This window comes from Melozone crissalis, unplaced genomic scaffold, assembly GCF_028551555.1.
Source record: "Melozone crissalis strain CALT ecotype California unplaced genomic scaffold, PUWL_Pcris_2 ptg000295l_1, whole genome shotgun sequence".
NCBI classification, from domain to species: domain Eukaryota; kingdom Metazoa; phylum Chordata; class Aves; order Passeriformes; family Passerellidae; genus Melozone; species Melozone crissalis.
The window spans coordinates 569,943-597,630 of record NW_026536047.1 but is presented as its reverse complement, the minus strand read 5'-3'; the positions used below and the strand labels follow the sequence as shown (position 1 = coordinate 597,630).

At 47.6% G+C, this 27,688-nt stretch overlaps 1 protein-coding gene across 1 annotated transcript in view; it reads left to right on the top strand.

Annotated features, from left to right (window-relative positions):
• Positions 1–26,676, top strand: part of XPO7 (exportin 7) — a 62,707-nt gene extending 36,031 nt beyond the window's left edge. Inside the window, 14 exon segments of the mRNA XM_054294653.1 lie at positions 795–868; positions 3,866–3,946; positions 5,622–5,685; positions 8,302–8,410; positions 9,836–9,942; positions 10,857–10,945; positions 12,691–12,798; positions 13,575–13,657; positions 15,058–15,272; positions 16,801–16,939; positions 19,044–19,204; positions 20,529–20,627; positions 21,373–21,500; positions 26,360–26,676. Of these exon segments, the coding sequence (XP_054150628.1) occupies positions 795–868; positions 3,866–3,946; positions 5,622–5,685; positions 8,302–8,410; positions 9,836–9,942; positions 10,857–10,945; positions 12,691–12,798; positions 13,575–13,657; positions 15,058–15,272; positions 16,801–16,939; positions 19,044–19,204; positions 20,529–20,627; positions 21,373–21,500; positions 26,360–26,453 (1,551 nt within the window). The 3' untranslated portion in view covers positions 26,454–26,676.
• Positions 26,677–27,688: the final 1,012 nt, after the last annotated feature.

Sequence of the window (27,688 nt, the reverse complement as noted above, 5' to 3'; positions counted from 1 at the left end):
CTGGAATTAAATGTCATTTTCTGGATTTCTCCTGCAATTAAATCACGTTTCTATGATTTCTCCTCATTTGACCTGAAATTAAATCCCATTTTCTGTAATTTCTCCCAGAATTAAATTCCATTTTTGGGATTTCTCCTAAAATTAAATCCCATTTTCTGTGATTTCCCCTGGAATTAGATCCCATTTTCTGTGATTCTTCCTGGAATTAAATCCCATTTTCTGTGATTTCTTCTGAAATTAAATCCCATTTTCTGGGATTCTTCCTTGAATTAAATCCCATTTCTGGGATTTCTCCTCGTTTTACCTGGAATTAAATCCCATTTTCTGGGATTTCTCCCTGAATTAAATCCCATTTTCTGTGATTCTTCTTGGAATTAAATCCCATTTCTGGGATTTTTTCCTGGAATTAAATGTCATTTTCTGGGATTTCTCCGGAATTAAATCCCATTTCTGTGATTTCTCCGCATTTTAGCTGCAGTTGTATTTCTCCAGAATTAAATGCCATTTTCTGGGATTTCTCCTGGAATTAAATCCCATTTTCTGGGATTTCTCCCAGAATTAAATCAAATTTTCTGTGATTTCTCCCAGAATTAAATCTCATTTTCTGTGATTTCTTCCTGGAATTAAATCCCATTTTTTTGGGATTTCTCCTGGAATTAAATCAAATTTTCTGTAATTTCTCCCAGAATTAAATCCCATTTTCTATGATTTCTCCTGAAATCAGATTTTTTGGGGAGAATTCCCAGTTTTCCTGGCAGTTTGGAATTCTTTTTTCCGTGTTTTTTTTTTGGCAGCTGTACCGGAGGCTGTCGGAGGTGCTGGGGCTGAACGACGAGACCATGGTGCTGAGCGTGTTCATCGGGAAGATGTGAGTGGCCTGCAGCATTCCTGGAATTCCTGGAATTCCGGAATTCCTGGAATCCTGGAATTCCTCACCCCAAAAACCTGGGATCGCTGCTGCTGCTCCTGGGAGGGGTTTAGGGAGCTCAGGGAGTTTAGGATGGGATTTTCCAAATCCCAGGAATTCCACAAAAGTGCCACAAAAATGCCACAAAAATTCCAGGTGTAGCCAATCCCACAGAATTCCATGTGTAACCATTCCCAGAAATTCCAGCTGTAACCAATCCCACAAATTCCAGGTGCAGTCAATCCCAGAAATTTCAGGTGTGGCCAATCCTAGAAATTCCAGGTGTAACCAATCCCACAGAATTTCAGGGGCCTGGAATCCCCCAGAATTCCAGGTGTAACCAATCCCAGAAATTCCAGTGCAGCCAATCCCAGAATTCCAGGTGTAACCAATCCCAGAAATTCCAAGGGCAGCCAGTCCCACAGAAATTCCAGGTGTAACCAATCCCACAGAATCCCAGAGGCCTGGAATCCCAGAGAATTCCAGGTGTAACCAATCCCAGAAATTCCAGGTGTAGCCAATCCCACAAAATTTCAAGGGCCTGGAATCCCACAGAATTCTGGGTTTAACCAATCAATCCCAAAAATTCCAAGTGTAACCAATCCCAGAAATTCCAGCTGTAACCAATCCCACAGAATCCCAGAGGCCTGGAATCCCACAGAATCTCAACTGTAACCAATCCCAGAAATTCCAGGTATAACCAGTCCCACAGAATTCCAGGTGCTGCCAATCCTGGAAATTCGAGATGTAACCAATCCCACAGATTTCCAGGTGCACCCAATCCCACAGAATTTCAGGGTCCTGGAATCCCTCAGAATTCCAGGTGGAGCCAATCGCAGAAATTCCAGGTGCAGCCAATTCCATAGAATTCCAGGTGTAACCAATCCCACAGAATTCCAGGCGCTGCCAACCCCAGAAATTCCAGGTGGAAGCTGGGATCCCACAGAATTCCTGGTGTAGCCAGTCCCAGAAATTCCAGGTGCTGCCAATCCCACACAATTCCAGATGTAACCTGGGATCCCAAAGAATTCCAGGTATAACCAATCCCACAAAATTCCAAGTGTAACCTGGGATCCCAGAGAATTCCAGGTGTAACCAATCCCAGAAATTTCAGGTATAACCAATCCCACAGAATCCCAGGGGCCTGCAATCCCACAGAATTCCATGTGCAGCCAATCCCAGAAATTCCAAGTGTAGCAAATCCCACAGAATTCCAGATGTAACCAATTCCAGGTGCAGCCAATCCCGCAGAAATTCCAAGGGCAACCAATCCTGCAGAATCCCAGGGGCCTGGAATCCCACAGAATTCCAGGTGTAGCCAATCCCAGAATTTCCAGATGCAGCCAATCCCACAGAATTCCAGGTGTAACCGATCCCACAGAATTCCAGGTGTAACCGATCCCACAGAATTCCAAGTGTAACCGATCCCACAGAATCCCAGGTGTAACCAATCCCACAGAATTCCAGGTGTAACCGATCCCACAGAATTCCAAGGGCAGCCATTCCCAGAAATTCCAGATGTACCCTGGGATCCCAGAGAATTCCAGGTGTAACCAATCCCAGAAATTCCAGCTGAAACCAATCCCACAGAATCCCAGATGTAACCAATCCCACAGAATTCCAGGTGTACCCTAGGATCCCACAATTCCAGGTGCAGCCAATCCCAGAAATTCCAGGTGTAACCAATCCCAGAAATTCCAGTGCAGCCAATCCCACAGAATTCCAGGTGTAACCAATCCCACAGAATTCCAAGGGCAGCCAATCCCACACAATTCCAGGTGTAACCAATCCCAGAAATTCCAGTGCAGCCAATCCCACAGAATTCCAGGTGTACCCTAGGATCCCACAATTCCATGTGCAGCCAATCCCAGAAATTCCAAGTGTAGCAAATCCCACAGAATTCCAGATGTAACCAATTCCAGGTGCAGCCAATCCCGCAGAAATTCCAAGGGCAACCAATCCTGCAGAATCCCAGGGGCCTGGAATCCCACAGAATTCCAGGTGTAGCCAATCCCAGAATTTCCAGATGCAGCCAATCCCACAGAATTCCAGGTGTAACCGATCCCACAGAATTCCAGGTGTAACCGATCCCACAGAATTCCAAGTGTAACCGATCCCACAGAATCCCAGGTGTAACCAATCCCACAGAATTCCAGGTGTAACCGATCCCACAGAATTCCAAGGGCAGCCATTCCCAGAAATTCCAGATGTACCCTGGGATCCCAGAGAATTCCAGGTGTAACCAATCCCAGAAATTCCAGCTGAAACCAATCCCACAGAATCCCAGATGTAACCAATCCCACAGAATTCCAGGTGTACCCTAGGATCCCACAATTCCAGGTGCAGCCAATCCCAGAAATTCCAGGTGTAACCAATCCCAGAAATTCCAGTGCAGCCAATCCCACAGAATTCCAGGTGTAACCAATCCCACAGAATTCCAAGGGCAGCCAATCCCACACAATTCCAGGTGTAACCAATCCCAGAAATTCCAGTGCAGCCAATCCCACAGAATTCCAGGTGTACCCTAGGATCCCACAATTCCAGGTGCAGCCAATCCCAGAAATTCCAGGTGTAGTCAATCCCACAGAATTCCAAGGGCAGCCAATCCCACAAATTCCAGGTGTAACCAATCCCACAGAATTCCAAGGGCAGCCAATCCCACAAATTCCAGGTGTACCCTGGGATCCCACAGAATTCCAGGTGTAACTGATCCCACAGAATTCCAGTGCAGCCAATCCCACAGAATTCCAGGTGTAACCAATCCCACAGAATTCCAGGTCTATCCTGGGCTCCGGCATTTCCACAGGACAATTTTCCCTGCCAAACACGATCCCGATGGTTTCATTCCCAATTTTACGCTCCGTGCTATCGGGAGACGGGAAAATCAACCACGATTCCCAGAAAAATCCCGGAAAAATCCCATAAAATTCCCTCTGATCCATGTTTTTTCCTTCCCAGCATCACCAACCTGAAGTACTGGGGCCGCTGCGAGCCGATCACGTCCAAGACCCTGCAGCTGCTCAACGACCTCTCCATTGGATATCCTTTTGGGAAGGGCTCCCAAATCCTTGGGAAAAGCCATCCCGAAGTTCTGCTGGAATGGGAGCAGCCCCACATTCCTGCTTTTCCCCCGGATTTTTGGGAATGAGGGGAGAGGAGGGCGGGATGAGGCTGGCGGGGTGTTGTTGATTTTGGGCTGTTTGGGGTCAGAATTCCTTTGGAGTTGAGCTTCCACGGGGAGGTAGCGGTTTTGTCTTCTGGTTTTCCAGGAATTCCGCGAGTTTTAGGAATTCCAGAGGTTTCAGAAATTCCACAAGTTCCAGGAATTCCAGAGGTTTCAGAAATTCCACAAGTTCCTGGGGTTTTTTCCCCACACCGAGATTTGCACAATTTGGATTATCCTTGGAACAAACCAAAAATTCCCAACTTCCTGAGTAATCCAGCCCCAATCCCATTTTTCCAGCCCGGCTCTGGAAGTGTTTTCCAGGAATTCCACAAGTTCCAGGAGTTCCAGAGGTTTCAGAAATTCCACAAGCTCCTGGGTTTTTTTCCCCACACCGAGATTTGCACAATTTGGTTTATCCTTGGAACAAACAGAAGAGAATTCCCAATTTATTGAGAACCAGACAGAATTCCCAATTTGCTGAACAATCCAGGCCCAATCCCATTTTTCCAGCCTGGCTCTGGAAGTGTTTTCCAGGAATTCCAGAATTCCCAGGAATTCCACAACTTCCAGACCCCGAATTTTTCCCAGTGGTCACCAAGGCTCTCCCCAAGTGGAGATTTACAAAATTTGGATTATCCTTAGAAAAAAACATAAATTTCCCAACTTCCTGAGTAATCCAGACCCAATCCCATTTTTCCAGCCTTTCCCTGGAAGTGTTTTTTCCATGAATTCCAGGATTTCCAGGAATTCCACAACTTTCAGACCCGGAATTTTTCCCCAGGGGTCACCAAGGCTCTCCCCAAGCTGAGATTTGCACAGCTTGGATTATCCTTGGAACAAACATGAAATTCCCAATTTCCTGAATAATCCAGGCAATTCCCAATTTCCTGAGCCCAATCCTGTGCTTCCAACCTGTCCCTGGAAGTGTTTCCCAGGAATTCCTGAATTTCCAGGAATTCCACAACTTCCAGACCCTGAGTTTTTCCCCAGGACGTCTCCCCACGCCGAGATTTACAAAATTTGGATTATCCTTAGAAAAAAACATAAATTTCCCAATTTCCTGAGTAATCCAAGCCCAATCCCATTTTTCCAGCCTTTCCCTGGAAGTGTTTTCCATGAATTCCAGAATTTCCAGGAATTCCACAACTTCCAGACCCCGAGTTTTTCCCCAGAGATCACCAAGGCTCTCCCCAAGCCCAGATTTGCACAATTTGGGTTATCCTTGGAACAAACATGAAATTCCCAATTTCCTGAATAATCCAGACCCAATCCCATTTTTCCAGCCTGGCCCTGGAAGTGTTTTCCATGAATTCCAGAATTCCCAGGAATTCCACAACTTCCAGACCCCGAGTTTTTCCCCAGGACGTCTCCCCAAGCCGAGATTTACAAAATTTGGATTATCCTTAGAAAAAAACATAAATTTCCCAATTTCCTGAATGAACCTGCCCCAATCCAATTTTTCCAGCCTTTCCCTGGAAAAATCCCATGGATTTTTCTGGGAATTCCAGCAATTCCAGGATTTTGTGTCTCTTCCTTGACGCCCTGCACGTACAGCAGCGTGCGGAAGCTGGTGAAGCTCAGCGCCGTGCAGTTCATGCTCAACAATCACACGGTGAGCTCCCGCAAAATTCCCAGCAAAATTCCCAGCAAAATTCCATCCCAGATCCCCTCTGGAATTCCATCTCCCTCCTGGGTTTCTGTGGTGCTGGAGGAACCTCTGGAAAATTGGGGTTTTTTTGGTGGAATATTTTGGTTTTTAGGGGGTGGCGTTTGGTGACGCTTCCCCATTCCCAAAGATTTTTGCTCTCCGTGAATTCCAAGCTCATTCCTGGAAAATTCCCAGCCTGGGTTAGTGGGAATATGAGATTTGAGGTCCCTTCCAACCTAAAGCATTCCAGGGTTCCGTTCCATGCCGTTCCCAATCCCAGCAGCAATTCCAGAGGCTTTGCAATCCTGGAGTTCAGGGAGATTTTCCAGGAATTCCTGCAGTTCGTTGATGATTTCCAGGAGGTTTCCCAGGAATTCCTGCAGTTCCTTGATGATTTCCAGGAGGTTTCCCAGGAATTCCTGCAGTTCAGGGATGATTTCCAGGAGGTTTCCCAGGAATTCCTGCAGTTCATTGATGATTTCCAGGAGGTTTCCCAGGAATTCCTGCAGTTCAGGGATGATTTCCAGGAGGTTTCCCAGGAATTCCTGCAGTTCATTGATGATTTCCAGGAGGTTTTCCCGGAATTCCTGCAGTTCATTGATGATTTCCAGGAGGTTTCCCAGGAATTCCTGCAGTTCAGGGATGATTTCCAGGAGGTTTTCCAGGAATTCCTGCAGTTCAGGGATGATTTCCAGGAGGTTTCCCAGGAATTCCTGCAGTTCATTGATGATTTCCAGGAGGTTTTCCAGGAATTCCTGCAGTTCATTGATGATTTCCAGGAGGTTTCCCAGGAATTCCTGCAGTTCATTGATGATTTCCAGGCATTCCTGGAGTTCCCAGGATGATTTCCCTGCATTCTTGGAGTTCAGGAATTATTTCCAGGATGTTTTCCAGGCATTCCTGGAATTAAGGAAGGTTTTCCAGGCAATTCCAGGAATGTTTTCCAGGCAATTCCAGCAAAGTTTTCCAGGCATTCCTGGAGTTCAGGGATGATTCCCAGGCAATTCCAGGGATGTTTTCCCTGCATTCCTGGAGTTCAGGGATAATTTCCAGGATGTTTTCCAGGAATTCCTGGAATTAAGGGAGGTTTTCCAGGCAATTCCAACAATGTTTTCCAGGCATTCCTGGAGTTCAGGGATGATTTTGAGGAATTCCTGGAGTTCAGGGATAATTTCCAGGCATTTCCAAGAATTCCTGGAGTTCCCATAATGTTTTCCAGGAATTCCTGGAATTAAGGGAGATTTTCCAGGCAATTCCAGCAAAGTTTTCCAGACATTTCCTGGAATGTTTTCCAGGAATTCCTGGAGTTCAGGGATGATTCCCAGGCATTTCCAGGAGTTCCCAGGATGTTTTCCAGGAATTTCTGGAATTAAGGGAGGTTTTCCAGGCAATTCCTGGAATGTTTTCTTGGCATTCCTGGAGTTCAGGGATAATTTCCAGGATGTTTCCCAGGAATTCCTGGAGTTTCCAGGATGTTTTCCAAGCATTCCCAGGGATGTTCTCCAGGCATTCCAAGGGATTTCAGCCCCAATTCCCAGCCTGGAATTACATTTTTCCATGGAAAACAACCAGGAATCAACCTGAAGGATTCCCATCTCAGAGGCAGAGCCAGAATTCCTGCAATTCCCCTGCAATTCCCCTGTCCTTGGAAGTGTTTTCCCAAGAATTCCAGAAGTTCCTGAGTTTTTCACCGAGGCTCTCCCCAAGCTGAGATTTGCAAAATTTGGGTTGTCCTTGGAAAAAAACCATAAATTTCCCAACTCCCTGAGTAACCCAGGCCCTGGGAATTCCAGGGGGGAGAGAGAAAATTGGGATTGGGATTCCCAGAAAACTGGCTCTGGGAATGCTGCAGGCTCCAGAATTCCATCATTCCACCAAACCCAATGAATATTTGGGATTCTGGATGCTCGGGATCCGTCTCAAGCTTGGAAAAACAAGATTTCTGGAGATTTTTCCCGCTTTTTCTCTGGAAAAATCCCCTTTTCCATGTGGGAATTTTTTTCCCTCCTCACCCCATCCCAATTTTTCCTTTTCCAGAGTGAGCACTTTTCCTTCCTGGGCATCAACAACCAGTCCAACCCAAGCTTGGAAAAACCAAATTTCTCCATTTCCCACCAGATTTTTCCCGCTTTTTCTCTGGGAAAAAATCACCTTTTCCATGTGGGAATTTTTTCCTGGAGCTCTTCCCTCCTCGCCTCATCCCAATTTTTTCGTTTTCCAAAGTGAGCACTTTTCCTTGCTGGGCATCACCAGTCCAAGCCAAGCTTGGAAAAACCAGATTTCTCCATTTCCCATCAGATTTTCCCGCTTCTTCTCTGGAAAAATAGTAGGAAAAATCCCCTTTTCCGTGTGGGAATTTATTCCTGGGGCTCTTCCCTCCTCGTCTCATCCCAATTTTTCCTTTTTCCAGAGCGAGCACTTTTCCTTCCTGAGCATCAACAACCAGTCCAACCCAAGCTTGGAAAAAAGAGATTTCTTCATTTCCCACCAGATTTTCCCGCTTTTTCTCTGGAAAAATCCCCTTTTCCATGTGGGAATTTTTTTCCCTCCTCACCTCATCCCAATTTTTCCTTTTTCCAGAGCGAGCACTTTTCCTTCCTGGGCATCAACAACCAGTCCAACCTGACGGACATGCGCTGCCGCACCACGTTCTACACGGCCCTGGGGCGGCTCCTCATGGTGGATTTAGGTAATTTTTTCCTGGGAAATTCCCGCGGAATTCCGGCTTTTGGGAAGCGGATTGTGGGATTTAGGGAGGTGGAGATTCGCCAGGTTGAAGGGGGTTGGGGTGGGGGAATGGAAAATCGGGAGTTGGGGTTGGTGAGGGGAATTATCCCGTGAAAATGGGGGTGAAATTTTTCCATCCAACCAAAAGTTGGGAAAAAATTTTTCCCATCCCAAAACTGGGGATTGAAAAATCCCCAAAACTGGGGGTTGAAATCCCAATAAGATTTGGGGTCAATTTCCCATCCCAACAAGATTTGGGGATAAATTTTCCCTGGATTTCCCATGTTTTTGCAGGGGAGGACAAGGATCAGTATGAGCAGTTCATGGGGAATTTTTTCATGGATTTTTCCATGTTTTTTCCATGATTTCCCATGGATTTTTCCATGTTTTCCCATGGATTTTTCATATTTTCCCATGATTTTCACATGGATTTTTCCATGTTTTTCCCTGTGTTCCAGGGGAGGATGAGGATCAATACAAGCAGTTCATGGGGGATTTCCCATGTTTTTGCCATGGTTTTCCATGGATTTTTCCACAGGTTTTTCCATGTTTTCCCATGGATTTCCATGGATTTTTCCATGGATTTTTCCCTGTTTTCCAGGAGAAGATGAGGATCAGTACGAGCAGTTCATGGGAGATTTTTCCATGGATTTTCCATGTTTGTTTTCCAGGGGAGGATGAGGATCAGTATGAGCAGTTCATGAGTGATTTTTCCATGGATTTTTTTCCATGTTTTCCATGTTTTCCAGGGGAGGATGAGGATCAGTACGAGCAGTTCATGGGCAATTTTTTCCATAGATTTTCCCATGGATTTCCCATGGATTTTTCCTTGTTTTCCAGGGGAGGATGAGGATCAGTCTGAGCAGTTCATGAGGGATTTTCCCATGTTTTTCCCATGTTTTTTCCATGATTTTCCCTGTTTTCCAGGGGAGGATGAGGATCAGTCTGAGCAGTTCATGAGGGATTTTCCCATGTTTTTCCCATGTTTTTCCCATGTTTTTCCCATGTTTTTTCCATGTTTTCCAGGGGAGGACGAGGATCAGTACGAGCAGTTCATGAGTGATTTTCCCATGTTTTTTCCATGATTTTTCCCTGTTTTCCAGGGGAGGACGAGGATCAGTACGAGCAGTTCATGAGGGATTTTCCCATGTTTTTCCCATGTTTTTCCCATGTTTTTTCCATGTTTTTCCATGTTTTCCAGGGGAGGACGAGGATCAGTACGAGCAGTTCATGAGGGATTTTCCCATGTTTTTCCCATGTTTTTCCCATGTTTTTTCCATGTTTTTCCCTGTTTTCCAGGGGAGGATGAGGATCAGTCTGAGCAGTTCATGAGGGATTTTCCCATGTTTTTCCCATGTTTTTTCCATGATTTTTCCCTGTTTTCCAGGGGAGGACGAGGATCAGTACGAGCAGTTCATGCTGCCCCTCACCGCTGCCTTCGAGACCGTGGCTCAGATGTTCAGCACCAACTCCTTCAACGAGCAGGAGGCCAAGGTCAGCCAGGCCCAATTCCCATTTTCCTGCTTTTTCTGGGATCTTTTCCGTGGGATTTGGGGTTTTGGGGCAGGCAGGGGGAGCAGGGAGCTGTGCCCAGCTCTGGGAGCAAAGCTGGAATGGTGGGAGCTGGCCAGGAGGGAATTGGGATGCTGGAATCCCTTGGGATTGGTCCAGAGGGAATTTGGGTTCCTGAATCCCTTGGGATCAGTTTAATGGGAATTGGGCTCAGTTTGATGGGAATTGAGGTTCCTGAATCCTTTGGGATCAGTCCAGAGGGAATTGGGGTCAGTTTGATGGGAATTAGGGGTTCCTGAGTCCCTTGGGATCAGTTTAGTGGGAATTGGGGGTGCCTGAGTCCTTTAGGATCAGTTTGATGGGAATTGGGGATTCCTTAATCCCTTGGGATTGGTCCAGAGGGAATTGGGGGTTCCTGAATCTCTTGGGATCAGTTTAGTGGGAATTGGGGTCAGTTTAATGGGAATTGGGGTCCTGAATCCCTTGGGATTGGTCCAGAGGGAATTGGGCTCAGTTTAATGGGAATTGGGATCCTGAATCCCTTGGGATCAGTTTGATGGGAATTGGGATCAGTTTGATGGGAAATGGGGGTGCCTGAATCCATTGGGATCAGTCCAGAGGGAATTGGGATCACTTTAGTGGGAATTGGGGTTCCTGAGTCCTTTAGGATCAGTTTAATGGGAATTGGGATCAGTTTAATGGGAATTGGGGTTCCTGAATCCCTTGGGATCAGTTTAGTGGAAATTGGGGGTGCCTGAATTTTACTCTTTTTTATTGTTCTATTTTATTCCATTCTTTCTTATATTTTTATTATATTTATTATATTTTTTCTATTTTATTTTATTTTATTTTATTTTATTTTATTTTATTTTATTTTTTCATTCCGTCCCTCGCAGCGCACGCTGGTGGGGTTGGTGCGGGACCTGCGGGGCATCGCCTTCGCCTTCAACGCCAAGACCAGCTTCATGATGCTCTTCGAGTGGATGTATCCTCATCCCAAATCCTGATCCTGATCCCAAATCCTGATCGATATCCCAAATCCTGATTCCGATTCTGATCCCAAATCCTGATCCTGATCCTGAATCCTGATTCCAATCCTGATCCCCAAATCCTGGTCCTGATTCCAAATCCTGATCACAAACCCTGATCTAGATCCCAAATCCTGATCCCAGTCCTGATCCCATCCCAAATCCTGACCCTGATCCCAGTCCTGATCGAGATCCTGATCGAGATCCCAAATCCTGATCCCAATTCTGATTCCAAATCCTGATCCTAAATCCTGATCCCAAATTCTGATCCCAATCCTGATTCCAAATCCTGATCACAAACCCTGATCTAGATCCCAAATCCTGATCCCAGTCCTGATCCCATCCCAAATCGTGATTCTGATTGTGATCCCAAATCCTGATCCCAATCCTGATCTGAAACCCTGATCGCAAATCCCAAATCCTGATTCCTGTTCTGATCCTTGATCCTGATCCCCATCTTGAACCCATCCCAAATCCTGATCCCAAACCCTGATCCTGATCCCAATCCTGATCGCAAATCCCATCCCAAATCCTGATCCTGTCCCAAATCCTGATCCCAAATCCTGATCCCAGTCCTGATCCTGCTCCCATCCTGATCCCAAATCCCCATCCCACATCCTGATTCCAAATCCTGATCCTGATCCCAACCCTGATCCTGATTGTGATCCCAAATCCTGATCCTGATCCAAATCCTGATTCCAGTCCTGATCCTGATCCCATATCCTGATCAAGATCCCAATCCTGATCCCAGTCCTGATCCCATCCTAAATCCCAAATCCTGATCCCAATCCTGATCAAGATCCTGATCCCAAACCCTGATCGATATCCCAAATCCCAAATCCAAATCCCAAATCCTGATCGATATCCCAAATCCTGATTCTGATCCTAAATACTGATCCCATCCCAAATCCCGATCCCAATCCTGATTCCAATATTGTTCCCATTCCAAATCCCGAATCCTGATCCCAAATCCTGATCGAGATCCCAAATCCTGATTCCGATTCTGATCCCAATCCTGATCCCATCCCAAATCCCGAATCCTGGTCCCAAATCCTGATCCCAAATCCTGATCCCAATCCTGATCCCATCCCAAATCCTTATCTCAAATCCTGATCCTGATCCCAAATTCTGATCCTCATCCCAAATCCCAATCCTGATCCCATCCCCAATCCTGATCCTAAATCCTGATCCCAAATCCTGATCCTGATCCCATCCCAAATCCTGATCCCAGTTCTGATCCTGATCCCAAATCCTGATCTCAAATCCTGATCCTGATCCCAAATTCTGATCCCATCCCAAATCCCAATCCTGATCCCATCCCAAATCCTGATCCTGATCCCATCCCAAATCCTGATCCCAGTTCTGATCCTGATCCCATCCCAAATCTTGATTCCCATCCTGATCCCATTCCAAATCCCGAATCCTGATCCCAAATCCCGATCGAGATCCCAAATCCTGATTCCGATTCTTATCCCAAATCCTGATCCCAGAATCCCAGGAACTCTTTGTAAATCCCATTTCCTGCGATCCCACACCGATGATTTTTCCCAGTATAAAACCCCACCACCACCAACAACCCCAAAAACCCCAAATTTCACCCTCATGTCCCCCTGACCCTCTCCCTGCCCTGCTGCCCTCCTGCCATTCCCCGTTCCCGTGGGATTTCTGCCCTGGCAAAGCGGGAATTCCTTAATTCCCCCAGCTACCCCTCGTACATGCCCATCCTGCAGAGAGCCATCGAGCTCTGGTACCACGACCCCGCCTGCACCACGCCCGTGCTCAAACTCATGGCTGAGCTGGTCCACAACAGGTAGGAATTCCCAAAAATCCGGGATTCCCTGGAATTCTTAGGAGGGGTTGTTTCATCCCTCCCTGTGGGGTTGTTGCCCCCAAAACTCTCTTTTTTTCCCCTAAATCCCCATTTTTTCCCCAATCCCCATTTTATCCCCATTTCCCCCCACATTAAATCCCCATTTTTTCCCCCATTTTCCCTCCTAAATCCAGTTTGTAACAGGTAGGAATTTCCAAAAGTCTGGAATTTCATGGAATTCTGAGCCTTGGGAGGGGTTATGTCATCTTTTCCTCTGTGGTTGTTACCCCAAAAACCTCATGTTTTTCCCTAAATCCCCATTTTTTCCCCAAATCCTCAGTTTCTCCACATTTCCCCCCATCGAATCAACATATTTTCCCCTCTAAATCCAGTTTATAACAGGTCGGAGATTCCCAAAAATCCGAAATTTCATGGAATTCTGAGCCTTGGGAGGCGTTGTTTCATCCCTCCCTGTTGTCCCCCAAACCCTCATTTTTTTCCCCAAATCCCCATTTTCACCCCCAAATCCCATTTATAACAGGTAGGAGATTCCCCAAAACCTGAAATTTCGTGGAATTCTGAGCTTTGGAAGGGGTTCATTCATCCCTCCCTGTGTGGTTGTTGCCCCCAAAACCCTCTTTTTTTTCCCCTAAATCCCCATTTTTTCCCCCATTTTTTCCCCATTTTCCCCCCCATCAAATCCCCATTTCCCCCCCCCCATTTTCCCCCCAAATTCCCATTTATAACAGGTAGGAATTCCTGTTAATTTCCTGCAGGTCCCAGCGGCTGCAGTTCGATGTCTCCTCTCCCAACGGGATCCTGCTCTTCCGGGAGACCAGCAAGATGATCACGACCTACGGTGAGGGGTCCTGGAGCTGCCTGGGTGCACCCCTGGAAAAATCCCAGATAAATCCTGGATTTGTACTGGGTTCATCCTGGAAACATCCCGGAGAAATCCTGGATTCGTTCCTGGAAACATCCTGGATTCATCCATGGATAAATCCTGGGTTCGTCCTGGAAAAGTCCATGGATTCATCCTGGAAAAATTTTGGGTTCATCCCAGAAAAATCTTGGGTTCGTCCTGGAAAAATCCTAGGTTCTGGAAAAATCATGGATTCATCCATGGATTCATCCTGAAAGCATCCTGGAAAAATCATGGATTCATCCATGAATAAATCCTGGATTCATGCTGGGTTCATCCATGTATAAATCCTGGGTTCATACTGGAAGAAACCTGGATTCAACCGTGGATTCATCCATAGATTCATCCTGGAAAAATCCTGGGTTCATCCATGGATTCATCATGGGTTCATCCTGGAAAAATCCTGGATTTATCCATGGATAAATCTTGGATTCTACTGAGTCCATCCATGGATAAATCCGGGATTCATCCTGGAAACATCCTAGGTTCATCCTGGGTTCATCATGGAAAAATCCTGGATTCATCCATGGAAACATCCTGGATTCATCCTGAAAACATCCTGGATTGATCCATGAATAAATCCTGGACACATCCTGGATGATAGAATGGTTTGGGTTGGAAAAGAACCACATAAATAATTCCCAGATTTCAGGTTGGAGTGGATTTGGAATCCCATCCCAGTTCCCAGATTTTGGCTTGGAATGGATCTGAAATCTTGTCTAGTTTAGATAGAATTGGGTTGGAATGGCTTTGGAGCCCCGGGGGTGGGATGGGAGTGGTGATCCCGAGCCGGAATTCCCGCAGGGAATCGCATCCTGACGCTGGGCGAGGTGCCCAAGGACCAGGTGTAGGTGCTGAAGCTGAAGGGAATGGGATGGATTGGGTTGGAATGGATTTGGAATCCCATCCCAGTTCCCAGATTTTGGCTTGGAATGGATTTGGAATCCCATCCCAATTCCCCAGTTTCGGATTGGAGGGGATTCCAAATCCACTCCAACCTGAAACTGAGGAATTGGGATGGGATTTCAAATCCATTCCAAGGGATTTGAATTGTTTGGAATTTGTGGCATCATGGAACGATTTGGGTCGGGATGGCTTTGGAGCCCCGGGGCGGGATGGGAGTAGTGATCCCGAGCCGAAATTCCCGCAGGGAATCGCATCCTGACGCTGGGCGAGGTGCCCAAGGACCAGGTGTAGGTGCTGAAGCTGAAGGGAATGGGATGGATTGGGTTGGAATGGATTTGGAATCCCATCCAGTTTGGATGGAATGGGTTGGAATGGCTTTGGAGCCCCGGGGGCGGGATGGGAGTGGTGATCCCGAGCCGGAATTCCCGCAGGGAATCGCATCCTGACGCTGGGCGAGGTGCCCAAGGACCAGGTGTACGCGCTGAAGCTGAAGGGAATCTCCATCTGCTTCTCCATGCTGAAGGCGGCGCTCAGCGGCAGCTACGTCAACTTCGGCGTCTTCCGGCTCTACGGCGACGACGCGCTGGACAACGCGCTGCAGACCTTCATCAAGCTGCTGCTCTCCATCCCCCACAGCGACCTGCTGGTGAGGCTGCCCGCAATTCCATCCTGGGAATCCCAGTTCCGTCCTGGGAATCCCAGTTTCATCCCTGGGAATTCCAGTTCCGTCCCCAGAGTTCCATTTCCGTCCTGGGAATCCCAGTTCTGTCCTGGGAATTCCAGTTCCATCCTGGGAATCCCAGTTCCGTCCCCAGAATTCCAGTTCCATCCTGGGAATCCCAGTTCCATCCCTGGGAATCCCAACTCCATCCTGGGAATCCTGATTCCATCCCCAGAATTCCAGTTCCATCCCTGGGAATTCCAGTTCCATCCTGGGAATTGCAATTCCATCCCGGGAATTGCAATTCCATCCTGGGAGTTCCAGTTCCATCCTGGCAATCCCATTTCCATCCTGGGAATTCCAGTTCCATCCCCAGGAATTCGAATTCCATCCCAGGAGAAGCTGGAGGAGAGGAAGGAGGGATGAAGGGCTTGGGGCAGGGATGGGAATGGGCAGCAGGCTCTGGGTGAAGCACAGGAAGAATTCCCAGATTTTGGGTGGGAAGGGGTTTGAAATCCCATCCCAATTCCCAGATTTTGGGTGGGAAATCCCATCCCAATTCCCAGATTTTAGGTGGGAAATCCCATCCCAGTTCCCAAATTTTGAGTGGGAATGAGTTTGATATCCCATCACAATTCCCACATTTTAGGTGGAAAGGGGTTTGAAATCCCATCACAATTCCCAAATTCTGGGTGGGAATGGGTTTGAAATCCCATTCAGTTTGGAATTTAAAGGGTCATGGAATGGTTTGTGTGGGAATGGATTTGATATCCCATCCCAGTTCCCATATTTTGGGTGGGAAATCCCATCCCAATTCCCAAATTCTGAGAAGGAATGGGTTTGAAATCCCATCCCAATTCCCAGATTTTGGGTTGCAATAGATTTTAAATCTTATCCATTTCCAGTCCCTGTGGTTGTGGGTTGGAGTAGAAGCACAGGAATAATTCCCAAATTTTGGGTGGGAATGGGTTTGAAATCCCCATCCAGTTTGAATTCATGGGATCATGGAATGGTCTGGGTTGGAATGGATTTGAAATTCCATCCCAATTCCCAGATTTTCCCTTGGAAAATAAAAAGTGGGAAAAATTAGTGGATGGAGCAGCACTGGGAACATGGAATAGAATGGGAGAGAAGGAAAATGGGAAATGTTGGAATGGAAGAGAAGGAGAATGGGAAATGGTGGAATGGGAGAGGGAAGTAAAATTTTGGAATGGGAGAGAGAAGGAAAACGGGAAATGTTGGAATGGGAGAGGAGGAAAATGGGAAATGGTGAAATGGGAGAGAGAAGGAAAACGGGAAATGTTGGGAAGGAAGAGAAGGAAAATGGGAAATGGTGAAATGGAAGAGAAGGAAATGGGAAATCTCTTGGAATACAAAATTTCTGGGAGGGAGAATCCTTGCTCAGTTCTTCCCAGGAGATCACCAGCACATTCCAGCTGATTCACGACAGGCTGGATTTGGGAATTTGATGCTTCCAGCAAAACCAAGCAGATTTTTCCTGCTTTTCCTTCAGGATTATCCCAAGCTCAGCCAATCCTACTATTCCCTGCTGGAAGTGCTCACCCAGGACCACATGAACTTCATCGCCAGCCTGGAGCCCCACGTCATCATGTACATCCTGTCCTCCATCTCCGAGGGCCTCACCGCGCTGGGTAACTCCTGCTGCTCCCTCCTGCCTTTCCTGGGATTTGGGGTGGGATTTTTCTGGGATTTGTAAATAAATCAGGGTTAAAAACCCCATTTTCCATGTGGGGTTTGGAATTTTCCATGTGGCGATTTGAATTTTCCGTGTGGAGATTTGAATTTTCCATGTGGGGATTTGAATTTTCCATGTGGGGATTTGAATTTTCCACGTGGGGGTTTGAATTTTACGTGTGGGGATTTGAATTTTCCGCGTGGGGATTTGAATTTTCCGTGTGGAGATTTGAATTTTCCATGTGGGGATTTGAATTTTCCACGTGGGGGTTTGAATTTTACGTGTGGGGATTTGAATTTTCCATGTGGGGATTTGAATTTTCCGCGTGGAGATTTGAATTTTCTGTGTGGGGATTTGAATTTTCCGCGTGGGGATTTGAATTTTCCATGTGGGGATTTGAATTTTCCGCGTGGGGGTTTGAATTTTATGTGTGGGGATTTGAATTTTCCGTGTGGGGATTTGAATTTTCCATGTGGGGATTTGAATTTTCCGCGTAGGGGTTTGAATTTTCCGTGTGGGGATTTGAATTTTCCGTGTGGGGATTTGAATTTTCCGCGTAGGGGTTTGAATTTTCCGTGTGGGGATTTGAATTTTCCACGTGGGGGTTTGAATTTTACGTGTGGGGATTTGAATTTTCCGTGTGGGAATTTGAATTTTCCATGTGGGGATTTGAATTTTCCACATGGGGATTTGAATTTTCCGTGTGGAGATTTGAATTTTCCATGTGGGGATTTGAATTTTCCATGTGGGGGTTTGAATTTTCCGTGTGGAGATTTGAATTTTCCGCGTGGAGATTTGAATTTTCCGTGTGGGGATTTGAATTTTCCGCGTGGGGATTTGAATTTTCCGTGTGGGGATTTGAATTTTCCATGTGGGGATTTGAATTTTCCATGCGGGGATTTGAATTTTCCATGTGGGGATTTCCATGTGAGGGTTTGGAATTTGAAGCTGGGATTTGGGGAGTTTGGAGCAGTGGTTCCTTCACTGATCTCACCACAAATTAAGGGTTCTGGGAATTGTTGGTATTTTGGGATGGTTTGGGTTGGAAAAGATTTCAGTCCCAATCCCATGGACACCTCCCACAGTCCCAGATTATCCCAACCTGGCCTTGGATGCTTCCACTTTATTTTCCTCCAAAACCCCCTATTTCCACATTTTTCCATTTTCCCTCCCAAACTGCCATTTTTCCCCCATTTTCCCTTCCCAAACCTCCATTGTTTTTCCCTCCAAACCCTCATTTTTTCCATACAAATTCCCATTTTTCCCCCATTCTTCCCCCCATTTTCCCCTCATGTTTCCCCATTTTTCCCCCATTTTTCCCCATTTTCCCCCATTTTCCCTTCCCAAACCCCCATTTTTCCCCAAACTTGTGTTTTTTCCTCTCCAAACCCTCTTTTTTTTCCCATTCAAATCCCCATTTTTACCCCTTTCCTTCCCCATTTTTCCCCATTTTCCCTCATTTTCCCTTCCCAAACCCCTGGTTTTTCCCCCAAACCACCCTCATTTTTTCCCCTATTTTTCCCCCATTTCCCTCCTCTTTTTCCCCCATTTTCCTTTCCCAACCCCCCTTTCTTTTTTCCCCAAACTCCCTTTTTTCCTCTACCAAACTTGTCGGTTTTCCCCCTAAAACCCTAATTTTTCCCCCTAAACCCCCATTTTTTCCCTGTTTATCCCCATTTTTCCCCATTTTCCCCTCCATTTTTCCCCCATTGTTTCCCCCATTTTCCCTTCCCAAACCCCCATTTTTTCCCCATTTTTTCCCCAATTTTTCCCCCTATTCCCCCCAAATCCCCCATTTTTTTTCCCCAAACCCCCATTATTTTCCCCCAAACCCCCATTATTTTCCCCAAAACTTCTCATTTATTCCCCCTGTCCCCTCAGACACCATGGTGTGCACGGGCTGCTACTCCTGCTCCCCCATTTTCCCTTCCCAAACCCCCATTTTTTCCCCATTTTTTCCCCGATTTTTCCCCATATTCCCCCCAAAACCCCCATTTTTTTTCCCCCAAACCCCCATTTTTTCCCCTAAAAACTCTCATTTTTCCCCCCTGTCCCCTCAGACACCATGGTGTGCACGGGCTGCTGCTCCTGCCTGGACCACATTGTCACCTACCTGTTCAAGCAGCTCTCGCGCAGCACCAAGAAGAGATCGACGCCGCTGGCGCAGGAGAGCGATCGCTTCCTGCACATCATGCAGCAGCACCCCGAGATGATCCAGCAGGTCAGCCCCAGCACACCTGGGGGGGTAAAAAATACACCCGGGGGTTAAAAAATACACCTGGGGGGGGTAAAAAATACACCTGGGGGGTTAAAAAATACACCTGGGGGGCTTCAAAATGCACCTGGGGGCTTCAAAATATACCTCAGGCTCCAAAATGTACCTGGGGGGGCCAAAATACACCTGGGGGGGTAAAAAAATACACCTGGGGGGCTCCAAAATCCACCTGGGGGGGGGTAAAAAATATACCTGGGGGCTTCAAAATGCACCTGGGGAGGGTAAAAAATACACCTGGGGGGGCAAAAATTACACCTGGGGGGGGTAAAAAATACACCTGGGGGGGTAAAAAATACACCTGGGGGGGGTAAAAAATACACCTGGGGGGGTAAAAAATACACCTCCCAGAGCGAGGAGAGAGCTGGGTGGGATTTGGGGTGGGATTGGGATCCATGGGATGGGATGGAATGGGATCCATGGAATGGGATCCATGGCATTGGGATGGGATCCATGGGATCCATGGGAGTGGAATGGGATCCATGGGATGGGATCCATGAGATCCATGGGATGGGCTGGAATTTGGGATCCATGAGATCCATGGGATGGGATCCATGGCATTGGGATGGGGTGAGATCTATGGGATCCATGGGATTAGGATAGGATGGGATCCATGGCATTGGGATCCATGGGATGGGATGAGATCCATGAACTCCATGGGATCCACAGGATTGGGATGGGATCCATGGGATCTGCAGGATTGGGATGGGATTTGGGATCCATGAGATCCATGGGGTGGGATGGGATCCATGAGATCTGTGGGGTCCATGGTATTGCGATGGGATGGGACTCGGGATCCATGAGATCCATGATACTGGGATGGAATGGGATCCATGGCATTGGGATCCATGGGATGGGGTCCATGGGATCCATGGGATCCACAGGATTGGGATGGGATTTGGGATCCATGAGATCCATGGGATGGGATCCATGGCATTGGGATCCATGGGATGGGATCTCTGAGATCCATGGGAGTGGAATGGGATCCATGAGATACATGGGATCCATGGTATTGGGATGGGATCCATGGGATCCACAGGATTGGGATGGGATCCATGAGATTGATCCATGGGATCCATGGGGTGGGATGGGATTTGGGATCCATGAGATCCATGGGATGGGATCCACAGGATTGGGATGGGATTTGGGATCCATGAGATCCATGGGATCCACAGGATTGGGATGGGATGGGATCCATGGGATCCGTGGGATTGGGATAGGATCCATGGGTGGGATGCAGGAGCTGCCTTTAACCCTTGGCTCCCCGTGCCAGATGCTCTCGACGGTGCTGAACATCATCATCTTCGAGGACTGCCGGAACCAGTGGTCCATGTCCCGGCCCCTGCTCGGCCTCATCCTGCTCAACGAGAAGGTGAGGGATCCATCCCTGCTGGAGGGAGGAGAACGTTCCCAGAAAAGCCTTGGAATGATCCCATGGCCAGGATGATCCTTGGGATGATTCCATGGCCAGGAGGGTCCTTGGGATGATCCCGTGGCCAGGATGGTCCTTGGGATGATTCCATGGCCTGGATGATCCTTGGAATGATCCCATGGACAGGATGATCCTTGGAGTGATCCCATGGCCAGGATGGTCCTTGGAGTGATCCCGTGGTCAGGATGATCCCATGGCCAGGATGGTCCTTGGAATGATCCCATGGCCAGGAAAGCTCCTTGGGATCATCCCATGGCCAGGATGATCCTTAGATTGATTCCATGGCCAGGATGATCCTTGAGATGATTCCATGGCCAGGATGGTCCTTGGATTGATCCCATGGCCAGGAGAGCTCCTTGGGATCATCCCATGACCAGGAAGGCTCCCAGGAATGATCCCGTGGCCAGGAGAGCTCCTTGGGATCATCCCATGGCCAGGGTGGTCCTTGGAATGATCCCATGGCCAGGATGATCCTGTGGCCAGGTTGGTCTTTGGGATTATCCCATGGCCAGGATGATCCTTGGGATGGTCCCATGGCCAGGAAAGTTCCTTGGAGCTGATCATTCCACCTCCACCCCTCGTACTTTGGGATGCTCCCTCCTGATCCCCAGCACCCCGAGGGGCTGTTCCCAGTCCCAAATCCCGATCCCATGGGAGTTAACCCCTCGCTGTCCCGCCTCCCCAGTACTTCTCGGACCTGCGGAACAGCATCGTGAACAGCCAGCCCCCGGAGAAGCAGCAGGCCATGCACCTGTGCTTCGAGAACCTCATGGAGGGCATCGAGCGCAACCTGCTCACCAAGAACCGCGACAGGTGGGAACGGGAGCGGGAACGGGAACGGGAATGGGATTGGGAACAGGAATGGGAATGGGAATGGGAACGGGAACGGGAATGGGAATGGGAACGGGAATGGGAATGGGAACAGGAATGGGAATGGGAACGGGAATGGGAACAGGAACGGGAATGGGAATGGGAACGGAAATGGGAATGGGAACGGGAATGGGAATGGGAATGGGAACAGGAATGGGAATGGGAATGGGAACAGGAACGGGAATGGGAATGAGAATGGGAATGGGAACGGGAATGGAAACGGGAACGGGAATGGGAACAGCGTTCCATGGGATAGGACGGGGCAGGGCTTGGGCTGGGAGGGAGCCTGGATATCCACGGGTATTTCCCACTGGCCCAGGGGATCCAACCTGGCCTGGGACACCTCCAGGGATGGGGCAGCCACAGCTCCTCTGGGAATTCCATCCCCACCCTCCCAGCCAGGAATTCATTCCCCATTATATCCCCATTTCACTTTGAAACTTGCTATGGGAATTCCATCCCAGCCAGGAATTCCTTCCCAATATCCCCATTTCAGTTTAAAACTTTCCATGGAAAGATTCCTTCATGGTTTGAATGGTTTGGGTGGGAGGGGATCTTAAATGTCCACGGGTATTTCCCACACCTTCCATTGTCCCAGGTTGATCCAAACTGGCCTGAGACACTTCCAGGGATGGAGAAACCACAGATTTTCCTCTGGGAATTCCTTCCCAATATCCCATTCCAGTTCAAAACTTCCCATGGAAAGATTCCTTCATGGCTTCATGGTTGGAATCATGGAATAGTTCGTGGTTGGAGGGATCCTAAGTATCCACGGGTATTTGCTACTGTCCCAGGTTGATCCAACCTGGCCAGGGACACTTCGAGGGATAGAGCAGCCACAGCTCCTCTGGGAATTCCATCCCAGCCAGGAATTCCTTCCCAATATCTCCATTTCAGTTTGAAACTTCCTTTGGATTCCTTCATGGCTTCATGGTTGGAATAGTTTGGGTGGGAGGGGATCTTAAACGGGGTGGATATTTCCCACCACACCTTCTGGTGTCCCAGGTTGATCCAACCTGGCCAGGGACACTTCCAGGGATCCAGGAGCAGCCACAGATTTTCCTCTGGGAATTCCATCCCAGGCAGGAATTCCTTCCCAATATCCCATTCCAGTTTGAAGCTTCCCATGGGATTCCTTCATGGGTTTGTGGTTGGATCCTAAATATCCATGGATATTTCTTACCACACCTTCTACTGTCCCAGGGGGATTCCACCCTGGCCAGGGACACCTCCAGGGATGGAGAAACCACAGATTTTCCTCTGGGAATTCCTTCCCAATATCCCATTCCTGTTTGAAACTTCCCATGGAAAGATTCCTTCATGAGTTCACAGTTGGAATTGTGCAGTAGTTTGGGTTGGGAGGGAGCACAAATACCCACGGGTATTTCCCACCATCCCAGGATGCTCCAGCCTGGCCTGGGACACTTCCAGGGATGGAGCAGACACAGCTGCTCTGGGAATTCCTTCCCAGTATCCCCATTTCACTTTGAAACTTCCCATGGGATTTATATATATCCAAATATCCCCATTTCAGTTTGAGACTTCCCATGGGATTCCTTCATGGCTTCATGGTTGGAATGGTTTGGGTGGGAGGGGATCTTAAATGTCCACGGGTATTTCCCACCACACCTTCCATTGTCCCAGGGGGATCCAACCTGGCCAGGGACACCTCCAGGGATAGGACAGACACAGCTTTTCTGGGAATTCCATCCCAGGCAGGAATTCCTTCCCAATATCCCATTCCAGTTTGAAGCTTCCCATGGGATTCCTTCATGGGTTTGTGGTTGGATCCTAAATATCCATGGGTATTTCCCACGACACCTTCCACTGTCCCAGGGGGATTCCACCCTGGCCAGGGACACCTCCAGGGATGGAGAAACCACAGATTTTCCTCAGGGAATTCCTTCCCAATATCCCATTCCTGTTTGAAACTTCCCATGGAAAGATTCCTTCAAGGGTTCGTGGTTGGAATGGTTTGGGTTGGGAGGAACCTTAAATCCCATCCAGTGCCGTGGGCAGGGACACCTCCCATGGGACCAGGGGTGCTCCAGGCTGGCTTTGGGCACTTCCAGGGATGGAGAAACCACAGATTTTCCTCTGGGAATTCCATCCCAGGCAGGGATTCCTTCCCGATATCCCGGTTCCAGTGGGATAAAATCCCTTCATGGGAAGTGGTGGATCCCCATCCTTGGTGTGGAGACACCGCTGGGCTCGGAGTTGTGGGGGGAACTGGTCTGAGATGGACAGTTCATGGGATGGGGAATGGTGGAATTGTGGAATGATGGAATCATGGAGTGGTGGAATGATGGAATCATGGAATGGTGGAGTGGTAGAGTGATGGAATGGTGGAATCATGGAATGATGGAATCATGGAGTGATGGAATTATGGAATGATGGAGCCATGGAATCATGGAATGACAGAGTGGTAGAATGGTGGAATGGTGGAATCATGGAATAATGGAGTGGTGGAATCATGGAATGTCATGGAATGCTGGAATCATGGAATGCTAGAATGCTGGAATGCTGGAATGATGGAATGGTGGAGTGTGATGGAATGCTGGAATCATGGAATGGTGGAGCCATGAAGTCATGGAATGACAGAATGCTGGAATCATGGAGCCATGCAATGGTGGAATCGCGAAATGATGGAATGCTGGAATCATGGAATGATGGAATGTGATGGAATGCTGGAATCATGAAACACTGGAATGGTGGAATGTGATGGAATGATGGAGTGATGGAATCATGGAATCCTGGAATGACAGAATGGTGGAATGCTGGAATGGTGGAGTGGTGGAATGATGGAATCATGGAATGGTGGAGCCGTGAAATCATGGAATGACGGAATGCTGGAATCACGGAACCACGGAATGGTGGAATCGTGAAATGATGGAATGCTGGAATCATGGAATGATGGGAGTGATGGAATGGTGGAATGATGGAATTATGGAATGATAGAATGCTGGAATGTGATGGAATGCTGGAATCATGGAACGGTGGAATGGTGGAATGTGATGGAATGTGATGGAGCGATGGAATCATGGAATGATAGAACGATGGAGTGATGGAATGTGATGGAATCATGGAATCCTGGAATGACAGAATGGGGGAATGCTGGAATGGTGGAGTGATGGAATGTGGTGGAATCCTGGAATGGTGGAGTGGTGGAATCATGGAATGTGATGGAATGCTGGAATGACGGAATGGTGGAATGTGATGGAATGCTGGAATCCTGGAACGCTGGAATGGTGGAGTGATGGAATGTGATGGAATGCTGGAATGGTGGAATCGTGAAATGATGGAATGCTGGAATCATGGAATGATGGGAGTGATGGAATGGTGGAATGATGGAATTATGGAATGATAGAATGCTGGAATGATGGAATCATGGAATTACGGAACCACGGAATGGTGGAATCTTGAAATGATGGAATGTTGGAATCATGGAATGACAGAATGGTGGCATGATGGAATGGTGGAACACTGGAATCGTGGAATTACAGAATGCTGGAATGATGGAATGTGATGGAATCCTGGAATCATGAAATGTGATGGAATGTGATTGAATGATGGAGCCATGGAATCATGGAATGATGGAGTGTGGTGGAATCCTGGAATGGTGAAGTGGTGGAATCATGGAATGTGATGGAATGCTGGAATGGTGGAATGTGATGGAATGCTGGAATGATGGAAGCATGGAATGGTGGAATCGTGAAATGATGGAATGCTGGAATCATGGAATGATGGAGTGATTGAATGGTGGAATGATGGAATTATGGAATGATAGAATGCTGGAATCATGGAATCCTGGAATGACAGAATGGTGGCATGATGGAATGGTGGAACGCTGGAATCGTGGAATTACAGAGTGCTGGAATGATGGAATGTGGTAGAATCCTGGAATCATGAAATGGTGGAGTGATGGAATGCTGGAATGATGGAATGTGATGGAATGGTGGAATCATGGAACGCTGGAATGGGGGAATGTGGTGGATTGTGATGGAATGATGGAGCGATGGAATCATGGAATGATGGAGTGATGGAATGTGGTGGAATCCTGGAATGGTGGAGTGGTGGAATCATGGAATGTGATGGAATGCTGGAATCATGGAACGCTGGAATGGTGGAATCGTGAAATGATGGAATGCTGGAATCATGGAATGATGGGAGTGATGGAATGGTGGAATGATGGAATTATGGAATGATAGAATGCTGGAATGATGGAATCATGGAATGACAGAACGATGGAGTGATGGAATGTGATGGAATCATGGAATCCTGGAATGACAGAATGGTGGCATGATGGAATGGTGGAACACTGGAATCGTGGAATTACAGAGTGCTGGAATGATGGAATGTGATGGAATCCTGGAATCATGAAATGTGATGGAATGTGATGGAATGATGGAGCCATGGAATCATGGAATGATGGAGTGATGGAATGTGGTGGAATCCTGGAGTGGTGAAGTGGTGGGATCATGGAATGTGATGGAATGCTGGAATGACGGAATGGTGGAATGTGATGGAATCCTGGAATCATGAAATGGTGGAGCGATGGAATGCTGGAATGAGGGAACGGTGGAACGCTGGAATCGTGGAATTACAGAATGCTGGAATGATGGAATGTGGTGGAATCCTGGAATCATGAAATGGTGGAGCGACGGAATGGTGGAACGCTGGAATCACGGAGCAATGGAATGTGATGGAATGGTGGAATCCTGGAACGATGGAATGCTGGGATCATGGAATGTTGGAATCCTGGAATTCCGGCATGCTGGAACCTTCTCTCCCCTGTCCCCCAGGTTCACCCAGAACCTGTCGGCGTTCCGGAGGGAGGTCAACGACTCCATGAAGAACTCGAGCTACGGCGTCAACAGCAACGACATGATGAGCTGACAGCCGCAGAGCCCAGCCCGGCCCGGGGCCGCCCCGGGGCCTCCCCCAGCCCAGGGAGGAGGGAGCAGCAGGTGGAGCTCACCTGGGCAGGTGTTTTCCCATGGGAAGGGCAGAATCCAGGTGCAGGAATTCCAAGGTGTCTGTGTCTCTCTTTTTCCTTCCCTGGCCGGAATGTGGAACCGGCGGCGCTCCGCTGCGAAAAGCCTGCCTTGTATAAAAACAACAACAACAAAAAAAAAAAAAAAAAAAAAAAACAAAACAAAACGAAAAAAAAAAAAAAAAAAACAAAAAAAAACATGTACATTTTTTCATAACGTTTTGGAGCGAGGTTTATATTGAGTTTCAGAAAAACGAGATAATTAAAAAAAAAAAAAAAAACGCGACAAAAAAAAAGTGCAAAAAAAAAATCACAAAACAAAAAAAAAACACACAAAAAAAAAAAAAAAAACAAAACGATGATAAAAAAAAATGACAAAATGATAAAAAAAAATGACAAAATGATAAAAAAAAAAAAAAACACAAAAAACAAAGTGTGATTGAAATTTTTACAGTGCACCCAGTGCTGGTGTGAGGGTTGTGAATGCGAGTGAGGAAAGCGTGGCCTGAAGCTTTACTGGGCGAGGGGGTGGCTGTGTGAAAGTGCAGAGATCTATTTAGTGAGACGAGCTGTAGAGAGAGAAGCAAAAACTCAAACAACACAAAAAAATAATAAATAAAAAAAAAACCAACAAAAAAAAAAAAGATTAAAAATAATAATAATAATAATAATAATAATAAAAAAAAAACCACCACAAAAAAAAAAAAAAAGGCATTGTAAAATTCCAAATGTATATTTTTTCTTATTAAGCCCCCCTGAAAAAATCACAAATTTCCCGGTCCCGTCTCGCCCTCGTTCTTGGGAACTCGAAGCCATGACGTGACCCCTCCGTTCGTGCTTGCTCGTGGGTGTCCCTCCTGTCCCCTCTGTAGCAGTAGCCCCTCCCAGGGCCCTTTTTTCCCCTTTTTCCATCCCTTTTTTCCCGTTTTTCCGGGCTGGAGCGGGGCTGGCGGCGGCACGGGGGTTCCCAATGGGGGTAACCCCGAATCCCCCCCGGCAGCAGCGAGGCCCCTTCTCCTGCAGAGCCCCCCGAGGGTGTTTGGGATGGGGATGGATCCCAAACCCGCATCAGGGGAGGGAGCCCCTTTGCCGTGTCCCCCACTATTGTTGCTGCTAGTCGTGTGCATCCTCTTGCTCA